Here is a 17,372-nt window from a genome sequence, read left to right on the forward strand (position 1 = left end):
TGACTGGACACTGCCTTCTGGCGTCACATGCCTTTAAATTAGGCTTGGTCAGTCATAGCAGATGTAGGAAGTGCGGGCTGGAGGAGGAAGTGATCGAGCACGTTCTGTCCTCGTGCCATGCGCTTGTCAGGCTAAGACTCCAGCTATTAGGAGTGATGCAGCTGTCAGATCTAGAAGCAGCAAGTGGCTTAAGTCCTAGGAAGCTTCTAGTATTTGCTAAGAGGACGGAGTTATTTTATAACATAAGTCCTGGTTTTTGATAGGGTGTTTCAGTTTGGTCGTTAAAACAAACTTCTGGTAACACTACGCATTTATTCAGTCTATGTGAGGTCCTCATGGACCGGCCAGTTCAACCTAACCTAACCTAACTTTCTAAATTATTTTTCACACTTCACTATAATATTGAAACGAAACAATTTTTTTACAAACAACACCTTGAAATGTCAAAGAACTACCAAACAGCCATCAAAACCCGTTGAGTGAAATTTATGGGCATGCACTTCATGCAATATTTTCATTGTTTTTCTTTCTCAAATCTTTTATATGAAGATGAAAAGAACAAATTTTTGTTTTTATTACTATAGAACCGCAACGCGAGGAGATGCGGCCACTTGCATAATTACGTATTATTATCCAGATATATGGATTGTTGACCGGGGAATATAAATTGCATGGTTTCGAACCCCTAGGCCTCGATGGTTTTGATACCCACATAATCTGTCCGGGAGTCTACCTAATGAAATGCTAATGAGGGCTTTAACAAAAAAGTAGACGTTTTGGGATATCACAACCCGTTTACGCGATATAGGCCAAAATGTGGACCAGGGCTACCCCTGATATGAATGACTTATAACTCATAACTTAGGATACGTATTATTACCCAGGGAATGTATCTTTGTCCCCAAAAAAAAATTTAGATGCTCAGTAAATGTAACGATGAATCGAATACAATCTCGGATTCTCTTCACCCTAACTAAAGGCATATCACTGAAGTAATAAGTTGAAATCAACTTATTATATAATTTTGAGTACGTTACGCAGTAACACTTGTTGGCATTAAGTGCAAGCACATTTTTACAGCGCCAGCCATTAAAATTATTTAACTCTGATTGAAGAGTGAGAACATCGGACTCATTCTTAAATTTGAAAAAGATTTTTCGAAAACAAAAAAGTTTAAAACCAAGGATTCCATTGATACCGATAGATATGCCTTTTCAATTTTAATTGCCTCATACAACAACAGTTATTAGCTGTAGCAGAAGTCAATCTTACCAACTCAGGTTTCCCACATGGCCAATTACGCGTGGCCTGCATATTTTTATAGAAACGCGGGGTAAAACCCACGGGTATAAGCTAGTAGAGATATACGCCGCCGATAAACGTAGAAAATATAGTACCGCACCGGACGCCACCGCCGCCGCCGCGCCGATATGTTTGACATTCGGCGGCGGCGTGTGAAAAACGACCTAAATCGGCGGCGGCGTCGGTGGTGGCGTCCGGTGCGGTACTATATTTTCTACTATTTTAAGACTGTTTAGACCATTTATTGTTCATGTCGAAAATTGGCCGAATATGGTCGAAAGTGATATCAACGGATGGGCATCGCTGCCAGTTATAAGAAACTAATTGCGAAATTTAACTCTTTCTAAATTTTCAAAAGTTATTTAAAAAAACAGGCACTTTCAATGCTAGCTTAACGCCGACTTATTAAAACAAAACACTAAAAGAAGAGTTATATTATAAATTTATATGCTCTCTTTGGGTATTTTTTTTCAAAAAATGAATAATGAACAATCAATTCAAATAAAATTACCCAAGGCGAATATGTTTTCAAATTGTCTTCAAGTTGTTAAAAAAACCAAATTACACAAAAAGGTGCCGATTTTTTTTTAAATATTACATTGCGATTGGCTGAAAGAATAAGCGAAATCAGTGATGCCAAATCTTTTACTATGTTCTAGGGGCAAAAACAATCCTTTGAAATGATTATTACCTCATACATAAGTTGAGGATTTATGTACGTATGGGAAGGGTTTGAAAAATCACTTGGGTTTACATTCAAACTTCTGTTGTTCATTTGCGAAACTATACAATAGCGTCTGAAATGTTAATTTTGATTTTCACACTTCATCCTTCAACACCTAAGTCTCCCCCCTTGACATTTCCTAAAGTTGGCGGCCCTATACAAAACAAGCCCCTTGGAGTGAATTACATTGATTATAGCTTATCAACCAAGTTTAAATATCACCTACACGTTGCGGCTCCTTTTACAAATGTGAATACGTAGGCACATATATTTACCTGGTGAGGCTTTGTCCTTCGCAAGAACACTCAAAGTGGTGAAGCAAAAGCTTTCCCAAGACAGTGGAACTAATGACCGTCTGTGCTACTACCCTAACGTAGTGGACAGTCGAACTAGTCTGAAAACTGAAGCTACGCCATTATCCATAACGGGCTCTTATATCATAAAGCCGGAAAACAGCAGTTAACATCTTTCAAGTTAATATCGGTCGACTTTCAAAAAAAATATCGTTTTGATTTAACGAAGACTATTGAAATCAATGTTGTGAACACAAACGTCTTCAAATTTTGGTCTAAATTTTAAAAATTTTATCCAGGGTCCTTGTGAAATTTTATTTTATGTAGATGCGCCGAGGATTATACGATTTTCACCCATTACGCAATGACATTCACTTAGACTGCTTATGATTTCGAGGGCGGCATCCTTGGCCGAATAGTCACTCCCTCACGTTTCAAGATGTTTCTTTGGTGTAGCTCGGCAGCATAGCGCGACAAAAGCATCCGTTGGAAAGTCTTCGGAGCTACACCTAGAGCTTCTAGGAAAGTGACGTCGACGAAGGTATGAGTTCCAAGTCGCAGTCCTATAGCTTCTGTGCTGGCATATGGTGTGAGGCTCAGGAGGCATGGTAGCTACTGGTGTTCGGGATTGCTACTGTTCGCACATCGGGAATTGTAGCTCTTAAAAATAGCAGGAAAAACTGAAGGCGCCCTGTGCCATGAGAGTCATGAGTATTAATAGACCATTAATAGCAACCGTAAGTCGCCTTTGTGCGTGACCGCCAAAAAGCCACAAATGATTTAGAGAAATTGTGTTCGCGACGATTATTAGGAGTTAACACTAGGTGAAACTACGCTTTGCACGAGATATTCAGACAAAAGTGTGCTTATTTTATGTATACCTATTTCTTTTCTGCAGACGCAGCAGTACCAATTCCAAAGACCGGGGTTAGGTTCGAATCCTCTCTGGAGTAAGTTAACGAGGGACAATCCCTCTTCAAGGAGCTGCGCCTGAACATTTTTGAACGGTCTGCGAGATTTTGAGGCAAAAACCACGGATCTTTCGAAATGGCCAACACGTTGATTTCCTTAAATACATACAAACAAAACCTTTCATAAATATAATTTTTTTAAATAGAAAAATCAAGTTTTTAAAGTAAGAACACCGGCGTACGCCGGCGCACCCTCAACGCCGTCAACGCCGCCGCTATATAATAAAACATACGCCGCCGCCACCGATAAAGTGATCGGCGTAAACCTCTATAAGCTAGTACACCATAAACGTGAGCGCACTTATTCCATTCAACATGAACTAACTTCTGCTGTATGTAAATAACAAGCGAAGAGCGAGCTATTCAAAATATGTGCGCTCGTGTGTGATAGCCAAGTTCCACATGCTGAATGCGCGACTTGTTGAATGGTTCCACATATTGTTAACCTACGCACATGTGTGTGCGTGTAGGTTTGTAGGTGTCAGTGTGTATGCACACATTTATACAAGGCGCGATAAGCACCGATGAGATTTTAGGCCGAGTTTCTCGTCCAATTCGCGTCATACTCCTTTTAATTTTTCCTACAAATTGGTGGGATGGGACATATGTGTTTTGCGCGGACTTCAAACGACATCTGCATGGCAGAAGAGTTTTCACTGAGAAGCTTTTCATGGCAGAAATATACCCGAAATGTTTGCCAAATCACTGCAAAGGGGCGACCAGCTTAGAAAAATTCAAGTTGATTGAAAAAACTTCTTTCTAAAATTGTAATGTTGTTTTGCGCGTAAGTTGGACCCAGCATCTTCGGTGTGGTGGTCGGAGCATGCTACCACTACGGTACGGCAGTCGCACACCATTAAGTTCACATTATTTCGGTTGCAAATCACTTGCACGCATCGAAATTGAGCAGGACTAATGCGAGGAATTAGGAGTGATGAATAAACTACGACGGATTACCAAGTGAAGATGACACCAGATGATAATAAAAAGATGATCAGTTCCTTTTCCTCCTAACACAGAGATGGCACATTTTCAGCGATGACCCACATATGTTTCTTACTGCATGCTTTTTTTTTAAAGAGAATACAGCTCATCCTCTTCCTATTAAATGAATAAAATAAGAACTTAAAAACTGCACAAGCACCCAGCTAGTTTAACTGACAATATAGTATGCAGTTTCCTCAGGAGCTATGCCAGAAGTCATCATACATCGCAAAACCATTTAATGGTCTTTTCTGGCTATTTGGTGGATGTTCCCATGGACCTAGCAAACAGAGAAACATTAAAAAGTAGAAACAAAAGTTGTCGTTGTTGTGGCGATAAGGACACTCCCCGAAGGCCTGGGGGAGTGTTATTGATGATGACGGTCATTTGCCTGATGCAGATCCGGCACGTTCCGGTAACAAGCATCATACATGTACTAGTCCGACCATCTCGGGAACGATTTAGTATGACCATATGCAACCTTCTTGGCCATACCGACCTCCCACCCCTAGATCCATCAGGAGTTCAGGGTTACCAGAGCCTCGGCTGTTAAGGAAGCAGGATTCGCCACGGGTAGGTGAGGTTGACAATTGGGTTGGAAAAGCTATATATCGCGCTGGCAACCCCTTGTATCAATTTGGTATTTTAGTCGCCTCTTAAGACATGCATACCGACCGCGCGTATATTCTAAGCCCCCTAACCCTCTGGGGGTAACAAAAGTTGTAAAGTAGGCTTGTCACTTCCACACCCTTTGAGACCTCATATGTCTCGTTTGCTACTTAGGAGACTTGAACGTTCCTTGATAAGGCAAATAGTATTATAAGAATACAGTGATGACAGGACAGACTAAGACAGGTAAAAATACAGAAGAAGATGCTCTGTGATAGTTAGAATTTCGTTGATATAAGAGGGAAGAGCAACGGCTAATAAGAAAGAAAGAATTTAAAAACGTACCGTGGATAACATGCGATTGTTTTGGTTTCGTATAGTTTGAATACAAGACTATTTGAATATTTTGATGCTGGAATGTGGAAATGCAAATAAGAACATTTCATATCACACCGATACACTACGGTATCTTTATTAGTATCACAGTTTTGATATCGATTACGGCAAGGAGTCTCAATCTCGACCAACGTTTTCTTTCGTGTTATTCCAGAAAAACGTGGCAACAAGAAAGTGTAGTACCAGGGAACCTAGCAAAAAGAGAAGAAGCTTCAATGGGTATACTCGGACTTTAGGTTCTTTTATTTACTCCATCTGTTCACGAAAGCGCACATATATAAGCAGATGTTTGCATTGGAGAAACACCTTTCAGTTAAACGAAGTCAGGTTACAAGGTCGCTGCACAGTTTAGAGACAACTCATTTGGAGATTGCTTTCCAATTTATTTTAGTGAATATTTGAGTACATTCGTTACATTTATCGATAAGGCGGTATCGATTTCGAACATTTCCTCCAGAGAGTCGATCACTACACGACCGAGAATATTAATGTCTTGTCTTTCCACCTAATCTTTTTTCATAGAGCTAACACAGCCTGTCCAGAATATAAGTGCGCACCGTATGAGCTCCATTATACTCCAATTACAATGGGTACAAAAACTTGGGTAAAATCCAATAATTTCGTTGGGTAATTGGAGTATAAAACCCGGCCAGTAAGCATGAAACACTAGGCAATAGACACATCAGCCCAGTGCTTGGTTATCAAACTTGAGTCCCATCTATCCAGAAGCAAAGAGTAAACAGCTACAGGTATATCCTATTCAAAGGTTTCTCAACAGAGGCGACCTCCGCGTGAAAGACGCTACAGTGATTACATAGCCTAATTTTCCTGCTGGCAGCTAGTTTCGGGTACAATATTTTCATCAAATTAGCACCCTTAGCCTGCGAAGTTTGAAATTTGTCTCTAGACAATAGTACAATGCAACCCCAGGTTCCTAGCTGTCATATTAAGTTTTCGAGCATAGACTTCGTTTTACTAAGATTAGTCTGCATGATTCAGAACACAGGGTAATGACACTCGGATACCTCCGTCAACTTCACTTCTGTGTACTTAGAAACTTCCCTCCTGATTAAAGCTAATAAGCACGTCCCACCACTGGGCAGCCACTAGATTCTGAAGCAGGTAGCTCCTAACCATTCACGCCATTCATCAAGAGAGAAAGATATGTACTGGTCTTCAGAGAAGGAGTGCTTCGAGATAAAAAACCAACCCACTACCCTCCAGACCAGGCTGCAGTTAGAAAGATGGTGTCAACGCCCACCGTTACAGGTACATAACCCTTGAGCTAGGTCCTACTCTTCATAGAGTAATCTGAGCTTCTTTTATCTCCAATCGGGTCCACACACTAAGTTTCTATACCTTTTACCGTGGTATTGCCAATTGAAAAGCCGATATTGAAAAAAAAATTTTCATTCGATTTTTAAGAACCACCCTAATTTATATCTTGATTGTTTGCCGAACAAAGAATACACTCAATTAAAAGTTTGTAGTGTAAATAATTTGCAAAAATTTGTACATTTATTATTATTTATTCCGCTTGACGATTGTTTATCACGTGCTAATGGCAAATTAATGTAACAACGTGTAGTACAACAAAGTGAATAAAGGAGGAAAAATATTACATCAATATTGAACAATAACACAAAACAAAACTGATTAAGATTAAAACAATTTGGTCCGATTACTTTTACACATGAAATGTTGTACTAATTAGGATTTTATAATAAGAAAACTCAAGTTTAAATCAATCTTCAGATTAATTGTTTTATTGTTGTTGGTTTTGCCAAATCGCATAACTGATATCTAAGTGAAAATTATGAATTAACAAAGTTGAGTAAGGTGGCAACCTTAGATGTACAAAACATCTAAATTAAGCTTAGTAGGCGAGCTAAGGATGTAGTGTATTACCACCATACCCCCTAAACGGCTCATATCATTTTTGAGATAGTTGCTTTAAAATTTTTTTTATCTATTACTCACCTTCTGTTTTGTAACCAACTTCATGTATTTCAAAACTGTTTTTTTTTTTTTAAGGGTATTTGCACTGCATTACCGACAGTTGCTACCATACTCCAGCTGTAAGTGCTAAATGATTGATAGAACAGCTGATTTCTGTTGATATTTGATAAGAAATATCGTAATGAAATATTTGTATTCCAATTCACGTCGGTCAAGAACTAAGCCAGTTAGTTCTCAAAAACTTCAAATCGATGGCAATCTTGTAAGGCCGTTTACAGTGGAAACATCGAAGTGAAAGAGTGATAGAGTCACAGAATATAGAAAAGCTGAGAGAGTATATTCCACTCATCCAACTTCCCAGGGATGACATGCTGCACTAAGATCACACTATAATATGGTACACCGATGGCTCAAACATAGCGCAGAACATCGGAGCGGGAACTTCGGCCCCCAAAACTAAAATGTCCACTCGCAAAATATACAAGCATCTTTGCAGCCGAAGTTATTGCAGTAAGCCGGTGTGCAGAAATGAATCTGCAGCGTGGATACACAAATAAGATAATTGTTATACGCAGCTACAGTCAGGCCGCGATCAAGGCAATATTTTAAGTTATGATTAAATCGTCAACAGTCCTTGTGTGCGTACAGTGGTTAAACTATCTAGGGGCCAATAACACCATTTGTTTGACTTGGGTACCTGGCCACAGAGGGGGCTGAAAACAAGCAAGCGAGCGGGCTGGCACGGATAGCAGCGGCCGAAAGGCCAATAAGGTCTGAACCTATAATGCCGATAGGGTCATACATTATAAGGGAAGAACTCAGGCAAAAGGGGTCTGTCGCTATTTAGAGTAATCAACTCAAAGCGAGATAAATCCATGATTAGCCTCCCAGAAAGCAGCCTTAGAATTCTAACAGGCATACTCACAAGTCACTGCAGACAAAAGAGCCGCATGCACAAACTAGATATATGATCTAATAGCCTCTGTCGGTTCTGTGACAGTGAGGATAAGACCACAGTACATATTCTGCTTGAATGCGATGGAGTTGCGAGAAGAAGACTAATGATCCTTGGATGGTTAAAATTAGAAAGTGAACACATACACATTCTAAAGCCGAGCACCATTCTGGATATTCTCAAAGATCTTGGTTTTGACGAGGTGCTTTGATGAGGGCACAATAGGTGGTCGCAGTGCATAACCTCACAACAATCTATCTATTTAAGTGTTAATTAATGATGATAGTGTTGATTAATTATTTCAAATTAAACTTAATCCGCTTATCGAATTTGCCCTTCACTGGCACTTTTCTGCGGTGTGTAATGTAAAAAAATTTTTAGTGATTTAAAAAAAAAATTTCAAAATTTAAATAAATTTTTTTTTCAATGTAAGATGTATCAAAAATTATAATTTTTGAAGGTTCAAGACTCCATTATTAATTAAATTTGTCGCAATAGCACTTTATTTAATTTGTTGCTTATTTGCTCAAAAAGTTAGCGGAAAGCATTTCATTTGTTTACATAAAATCTATTATTACTTGTGTTAATATCAATCCGCTACCAATGAAACGATTTTAAAAATAAACACATTTTGTTACATCTTTTTTATTGGTTTCATAGAATATTTTTTTTTGGTAAATTGATTAAAAGCAAGGTACATACATATGTACATTTGTATATATGTACATTAAATATGCTGATCGTGTTGATGCAGTTAACACTTTGATATACAAATATGTATACGACATTAGGGTGGTCCTTCTTTTTCAAAGTGTTCCGATACTCGTTCTCACCAGCCGCCAAAAATATTGAAATACTCTTTAAATTTGTATATGCAAAATTTTAGGCCAATCAAAGAAGATATAGGGGTTAAATATTCCTTTGATCCACCCTAATTCATTTATTGTGGACAGAATTATCTGTCACTTGTTATCAAAATATAGCCTAATCTGTAGAAGTTAGCTTTCATACACATTTTAAATTACATACATTGGTTCAATAACAAAAAAGTTACAAAATAGAAAAGCTGCCAAGATTTCAATAAGTTTTATTATGAACTTTAAGAAGTTTTTTGATTTTAGCTCATTCAATTTGATTTTAACGACGTGCAAGTTTTAAAACGCTGTCGACTTCTGTTTAGGTTAGGTTGAACTGGCCAGTCAATAAAGACCTCACATAGACTGAATGTGCCCATAGTGTTAGCAGAATTTTTTGATGATCAAACGGAAGAACCTCATTCAGGTGCCAGGACATACGTTATAGAATAACTCCGTCCTCTTGGCAAATACTAGCAGTTTTCTAGAATCCAGCTTAATTGCTGCCTCGAGATCTGGCAACTCTGCCGCCCCTAATAGCTGGAGCCTTGAGCCGGCGAGCGCAAGACACGAACACAGAACGTGCTCAACCGTTTCTTCGTGCAGCCCACACTTCCTGCACTTGCTGTTACTGACAAGTCCTAACTTATAAGCAAGTGACTTCTGTTTACTTTTGAGAACTTTTTCCTTATTGGGTGTTGGACATTTTTTTTTCTATACAATGAATGATGAAAAACTCTTCATTCATATTATATTTAAGTTTGTAGCTGTGTCATTAATGGATCGGTTTCTAGGATTTTAGTCATTTAAAAAAAAAAAAAAAAACAAGGAAATAAGACAAATTACATGATTCTCTATCTGCGCTTCGAGGGCGATCTTAAGGTCACAACAGGGGCGGACGGTTGGCGCAAAAGTGCTCAAATGGCGGACGAGGCGGTACATGTGTACACAGATGGTTCCAAAGTAGTGGAAGGAGTAGGGTCTGCGGTATACTGTGCTGATCTGGAATAAAACAGATCTTACAGGCTGTCGCATTTGTGTAGCGTTTTCCAAGCGGAAATAGTAGCCGTAATCAACGCAGTAGAAACCCTGGAAGAAAATAGCCCAAGCTGCAATCGTGTTAACTTTTATATTGACAGTCAAGCAGCAATTAAGGCAATAATCTCGCATACCACAGCATCTAAATGCGTGTTAGAGTGTAAGCAGTCTCTGGAGAGAATCGGGACAGGGAGAAGTATACATCTATATTGGGTCTCAGGGCATATGGGAATAGATGGGAATGAAGAAGCGGAATGAATTAGCTAAAAAGTGCGCATCCCTTGAAGTTTACTCCGCAGACGTCTCAATTAGACTGGGCGGGATTAAGCGAAGGCAAGAGGTGCACATGATCGACCAAGCAGGAAAGGCGTGGATTCAAGCGCGGGGCTGTAAAGTGTCGAAAATTATGTGCAGGTCTTACAACCTTAGACTAACAAAGTTGCTTCTATCATTAAAAATAGAGTACTGTAGATGAATGACGGGTATTCTGGCTGGACACTGCCTTCTGGCGTCACATGCCTTCAAATTAGGCTTGGTCAGTGAAAGCAGATGTAGGAAGTGAGGGCTGGAGGAGGAAACGATCGAGCACATTCTGTACTCGTGCTCTGCGCTTGCCAGGCTAAGACTGCAGCTATTAGGAGTGACACAGCTGTCAGCTCTAGAAGCAGCAAGTGGCTTAAGTCCTAGGAAGCTTCTAGTATTTGCAAAGAGGACGGAGTTATTTTATAACATAGGTCCTGGTTTTTGATAGGGTTTTTCATTTTGGTCCTTGAAACAAACTTTTGGTAAAACTACGGATTTATTCAGTCTATGTGAGGTCCTCATGGACCGGCCAGTTCAACCTAACCTAACCTAAGACATACAAATTGCTTTGAAACGGCGTAAACGTTTCTAGGATAAAGGAATATGAATACCTGAAATGTTTAAAATTCGTGCTTTTTCAGCACTTCATGTTTTTTACGCAATCTATAAAACTTTATGGCATACGATTTTTTATATGTTCGTTTTTGCGCTATCGCTTTTTTCTAGGGGCTGAGATCGAAAATCCAAACACTTTTTTCTCCATACAACGAAGGGCCAACCTAATGTACATATTTATTTACTTAACCAGCTATATATGTGTAAATTTATATCCAGTCCCGAATTTTTGAAAAAAATTCGGTAGTTCGGGCCTCACATTATTATTATTCCTTGCTTTATCGGGAACTCAATAAAACATTTTAAATTTCGGACGATTTTTTAATTACTGTTTCCAGCTTAAGTTACAGTTCTAGCCTCAGTTCCAGTCCCAGGCTCGGTCCAAGTCAACTCCCCGTCGCCCCCTGTTCCATTTCCCACAAATAAAAATGTCGTAAATATTAATCTAGGCAAGAGGCTACCTATGTACCAAATTTCAGGCAAATCGAACTATGAATCGAATTTGTTCGAATAGATAGGTCCCTGGTCTACTTTCCGGAAAAAATGTTTCGTAAAAATTTGTAGATAAAAAAAGATAATACGCCCAAAAGAAATTTGTAAGAAGGCTATAACAAATCGATAGCTTTCGATATCAATCCGACAAATTTTCGATAAATAATGGATAACTTTTTGATTAATAATCGAATACTTTTCGATAATAAACCGATTCTATTCGATAACCTAAAATCTGTCGATAAAAAACCAGTAGCTTATTGATAGGTTCTGTTATCGATAGAAAATTTATAGCACTTCGATAGCAAATCGATAAATCGTATATACCTCGTCGACAACACACCTATAGCACACCAATAACTCATTCCTAACAAGCCGCTAACACTACGATAACAAACTGATAACACGCCGTTTTGGTTTCGGTACCGACTTCAGATTTCGCTTTGGTTTTGACGTCTAACCTTTTCTTTGCTGCCCCTCCTTTCTTTTTACCTTTCCTTTCCTTGCCTTAGCAAGAGTGACGATAGGCATAAGCAAGGTTCTTACCATTCAAATTAGAATCGATATTGTTACAATACTGTTCTTTTTCTTCCTTTTCCTCTTCTTCTGATTCATATTCTTTAAATTTAGTTCTTTTCCTTTGCCGCTTCATTTTCTCCTTTATACAAATTTATATAATGAAATTTGTTTTTCTATCTGTACGTGTGCTCGAAATTGTCCTTAAGCCTTTTGACCACTCAAATGACCATAAGTCCAATTTACTTTAAGATCTTTTTTATATTTAATTCAAGTTCATTTTGGAGAATTCCATTTGATCTTTTATCAATTGTATCGAGACCAGTTCAAAAAAAAAAAAAGACTTTAGTTGAATATGTTCTTCTTGTGCCGAAGTAAACCACACCGTACCAGTTTGAGCCCGATTTTTAATTGGAAGTATTCCAGAATATGTTAAAACAAGTAAGGAAGGCTAAGTTCGGGTGTAACCGAACATTACATACTCAGTTGAGAGCTATGGAGACAAAATAAGGGAAAATCACCTCGTAGTAAAATGAACCTAGGGTAACCCTGGAATGTGTTTGTATGACATGGGTATCAAATGGATGGTATTAAAAAGTATTTTAAGAGGGAATAGGCCATAGTTCTATAGGTGGACGCCATTTAGTGATATCGCCATAACGGTGGACCAGGGCTGACTCTATAATGTGTTTGTACGATATGGGTATCAAATGAAACGTGTTAATGAGTATTTTAAAATGGAGTGGGCCTTAGTTCTATAGGTCGACGCCTTTTCGAGATATTGCCATAAAGGTGGACCAGGAGCGACTCTAGAATGCGTTTGTACGATATGGGTATCAAATGAAAGGTGTTGATGAGCATTTTAAAATGGAGTGGACCTTAGTTCTGTAGGTCGACGCCTTTTAGAGATATCTCCATAAAGGTGGACCAGGGATGACTCTAGAATGCGTTTGTACAATATGGGTAGCAAAGGAAAGGTGCTAATGAGTATTTTAAAATGGAGTGGGCCTTAGTTTTTTAGCTGGACGCCTTTTCGAGATATCGCCATAAAGGTGGACCAGGGGTGACTCTGGAATTTGTTTGTAAGATTTGGGTATCAAATGAAAGACTCGAATGAGTATTTTAAAAGGGCGTGGGCTTTAGTTCTATAGGTGGACGCCTTTACGAGATATCGCCGTAAAAGTGGACCAGGGGCGACTCTAGAATTTGTTTGTACGATATGGGTATCAAATGAAAGGTGTTAATGAGTATTTTAAAATGGAGTGGTGGTAGATGTATATGTGAAGGCGTTTTCGAGATATTGACCAAAATGTGGACCAGGGTACCCAGAAAATCATCTGTCGGGTACCGCTAATTTATTTATATATGTAATATCCTTCCAAGATTCCAAGGGCTTTTGATTTCGCCCTGCAAAACTTTTTCATTTTCTTCTACTTAATATGGTAGGTGTCACACCCATTTTGCAAAGTTTTTTTCTAAAGTTATATTTTGTGTCAATAAACCAATCCAATTACCATGTTTCATCCCTTTTTTCCTATTTGGTATAGAATTATGGCATTTTTTTTCCATTTTTCGTAATTTTCGATATCGAAAAAGTGGGCGTGGTCATAGTTGGATTTGGGCCATTTTTTACACCAATACGAAGTGAGCTCAAGTTATCGGTTTAACGGCCGAGCGGAAGGACAGACGGTCGGCTGTGTATAAAAATTGGGCGTGGCTTCAACCGATTTCACCCTTTTTCACAGAAAACAGTTATCGTCCTAGAATCTAAGACCCTACCAAATTTCACATGGATCGGTAAATTTTTGTTCGACTTATGGCATTAAAAGTATCCTAGACAAATTAAATGGAAAAGAGCGGAGCCACGCCCATTTTGAAATTTTCTATTATTTTTGTATTTTACTGCACCATATCATTACTGGAGTGGAATGTTGACATAATTTACTTATATACTGTAAAGATATTACATTTTTTGTTAAAATTTGACTTAAAATTTTTTTTTTTAAAGTGGGTAGGATCGTTCTCCGATTTTGCTAATTTTTATTAAGCATACATATAGTAATAGGAGTAACGTTCCTGCCAAATTTCATCATGATGTCTTCAACGACTGCCAAATTACAGCTTACAAAACTTTTAAATTACCTTCTTTTAAAAGTGGGCGGTGCCACGCCCGTTCTCCAAAGTTTTACTAATTTTCTATTCTGCGTCATAAGTTCCACTCACCTACCAAGTTTCATGACTTTATCCATCTTTGGTAATGAATTATCGCAATTTTTCTGTTTTTCGAAATTTTCGATACTGAAAAAGAGGCGTGGTTATAGTCCCATATCGTTCATTTTAAATAGCGATCTGAGATGAGTGCCAGGAAACCTACATACAAGATACTTCAAAATTTACTCAGGTTATCGTGTTAACGGACAGGCGGACAGACGGACAGACGGACGGACATGGCTCAATCAATTTTTTTTTCGATACTGATGATTTTGATATATGGAAGTCTATATCTATCTCGATTCCTTTATACCTGTACAACCAACCGTTATCCAATTAAAGTTAATATACTCTGTGAGCTCTGCTCAACTGATTATAAAAAGGGGCACCGTAGACGAAAATTTAACCATTAAATATAAATTTAAGTTCACCAGTGCTTAATATTTTGATACGTGGAAGTGTGAAACGCAATAATTGACCTTATGTCCACTTGCGAATACGTGAGTTCACTTTGTGATCATTTAAGAAAGGCAGAAAAGTCATAAGAATACTATAGTTGAAATTGTTAGCATTTTGAAATTTGACGTTGTGATCATTTTATATAGTCATAACTTCAATTGACCTTGTGGCCATTTAAAGTGGCCATAAGGTCAAATGATGTTATGTTCGTTGAACTTATGGCATCCTTCCTATTTAAGAAAAGCAGAATGATTGCTGAATGGTTATAACGAAAACCGCTGAAATTGTTAAGATATACCAACTATTCGAAACAAACATCAACGATTAATTCCCAAACTTATTTCTTGCAGACATCAGCTTGCACGGATTTTTCTCAATTCGAATAAACGCAAAGTTAGAGACCATTTAAACAAAAAACGAGGAGAACGACAGAGCTTTTCACTTTCATTCGCAACAATCACTTAAATACAACAAAGCGCGACATTCACCGGCAGTGAAAAACACACACACAGTAAATATGAAAGCAATACTTTCAATCAAAATACAACAACAATGAAGCGTACCACCAAGAGGCAACAACACTCCAATAGTGTACCAATGTCAAGTGTCAGTTGGTGTCGACGTCGACGATTTTATAAATTTTTCTTACAAATGCGAATATTTCCTTTATTTCGATTGTTGCCAATATTATGGTTACTATTATGTTATTGTTGCTGTTGTTGTAATTGTGAACGCATACAATATGCCGTTGAGCACAGCGTCAAGCTGAGTAATTGCTATGATATTCGATATGGCTTCGATGGTTTGACAACAACAATTACCAATGGTTTGTCCTCAGCCACGGTGGTACCTGCAAAAAAGCTACTTGTACCTGCAGCGAATAGCGCCAATAGTGGAAATAGCAGCACAATCAATAATGCAAATATGAGTACAACGGTGAGTGATCTATGGACGCAACATCAAATGCAATTGAAAAATGGCTCAGATTTGGATGCACAAGGTGGTCTCCGTTTGGCACAGCCAATTTTGACAGGGTGGCAATGTTGCTGTTGGAATGCTACAAATCAGGTGAGTGGAATTTGTAGTTGCAAAATTTTGTTCGTTTGTTAACTATGAATGCATACAGGGTGATTAAAAAATATTGTAAGATAAAAACTAACAATGTTTCTTTACTTCTTAGTTGAAATTCCAAGTTCAATAAGACTTAATTTATGTAAGTTGACCTAAAACCACACACAGTTGTAGCAATTTTTCATGCCAAAGACGGAAATGGGACAAATACATTCGAAGCAACCAGCCTGCCATCGTCCCTTTTGGATGAGAGATGTTAGTGTCTTACCCGCATTTGTGACGAAGATTCCTTTTACCATTTCTGAGGATTTTCGGAGGAAATTTCTAAAGTTTCTCAGTAATTATACCATGTGGTCCCGGTTACTTTTAGGGCTTCAAAAAGTAAAAGACTTATGTAAGACTTAAAGATATAGAAGACGGATTTATCAAGGCAAACCTTCCCAACGAAACGATTAAACCTCTCGAAAGCTTGTGCTGTTGCTTCGTCCAGTTTGACCAGTTCCAACAGACTATCGGAAAAACGTATGTCAAGTACTTTTGCCTGCAGTCTTAAATAACAGTGGAAGTTGTATGTAATGAATCGGCCTCACTTCCTCATCACGCTGAAAGGTTTTATAGCCGAAATCGAGTCTAGCATTATCAAAATAGTCTGTGATCAAGCCCTTAAGTACCCCTACTGTTATATTTTGCATACTTTGGGAAGGATTCGTTGGGCAGCCGATATATTCCTGTTTATTTCAGAATAAACACGCAGCCATGCACTTGAGAGGCCGCCCGATGGCTGATTTCGAAAAAACCGACACCCCTTTCGATATACGCTGTCAAGCGGCAAGCAGATCCCTTCAGGGCAGGGATACATCACCGCTGTGCACTTATATACTTGTGTCGGTCCCAGACCTCAGATATAAAACTGATAGCGTCGCTGTCGGTAAGTCAGCGAGAGAGGCTACTGATAACACCGAAGTGAGTCACTAAAAGAGCAATGAACAATGAATTTGATTTACCAATGCCATCGACCTAATTCATCGACTGTATACTTAGTAGATCTCAGCTCTGCGGAAGCTTAGAATGGGGCGATACCAATAATATAACCTTAACCAGATCCTCTTTTGGATGTGCAAAGAGCTCAGACGTTTTATATTCTAAGCTTCCGCAGAGCTTAGTGCTATTAAGTATGCAGTGGACCGTTTAGACGGTTAAGCGCCAGTTAAGTAAGTAAGGAAGAATTAGGCTAGGTTCGGTTTAGAGGGGATGAATTGAAACTTTCCTCATTTAACCACCCGTTCGTCAAATCTTATACTTCGTAAATAGTTTTATTGAAATCCCTTACTTAAGTAAGAGCGAACTATCCACCTCTCTTACCGTCTTCTTTGCAGTGCACGACATCGGCAAAGAAGGTGATAAATCCACTCTTCCTCCTCTTCATTTCGACTTATTCTACAAAGAGAAGGTGGCATCTATTCCCCGTGGTACCAAATTTTAAATTTTCAGACCAGTAGCCTAGGAAAATAAAACTGAAAATGAAAATAAGAATGAAGAGGAGTTAAAACCGCAAAAATAGCAGTTGCCATCCTTTCTCGGGAGTTAGCCAAGTGGTAGTCGTGCGAAGCTGCCGTCTTT

General features: G+C 38.6%; 1 protein-coding gene across 3 annotated transcripts in view; it reads left to right on the forward strand.

The window, feature by feature from the left end:
- Lgr1 (Leucine-rich repeat-containing G protein-coupled receptor 1) overlaps nt 1-17,372 on the forward strand; it is a 113,288-nt gene that overhangs the window by 16,881 nt on the left and 79,035 nt on the right. For all 3 annotated transcript variants that reach the window (XM_067787904.1, XM_067787921.1, XM_067787911.1), the window contains exon 2: nt 15,032-15,749. In XM_067787904.1, the coding sequence (XP_067644005.1) occupies nt 15,234-15,749 (516 nt within the window). In that variant the 5' untranslated portion in view covers nt 15,032-15,233. The remainder of the gene's footprint in view (nt 1-15,031; nt 15,750-17,372) is intronic.

The sequence above is a fragment of the Eurosta solidaginis genome, chromosome 1 (genome assembly GCF_040869045.1).
Source record: "Eurosta solidaginis isolate ZX-2024a chromosome 1, ASM4086904v1, whole genome shotgun sequence".
NCBI lineage: Eukaryota > Metazoa > Arthropoda > Insecta > Diptera > Tephritidae > Eurosta > Eurosta solidaginis.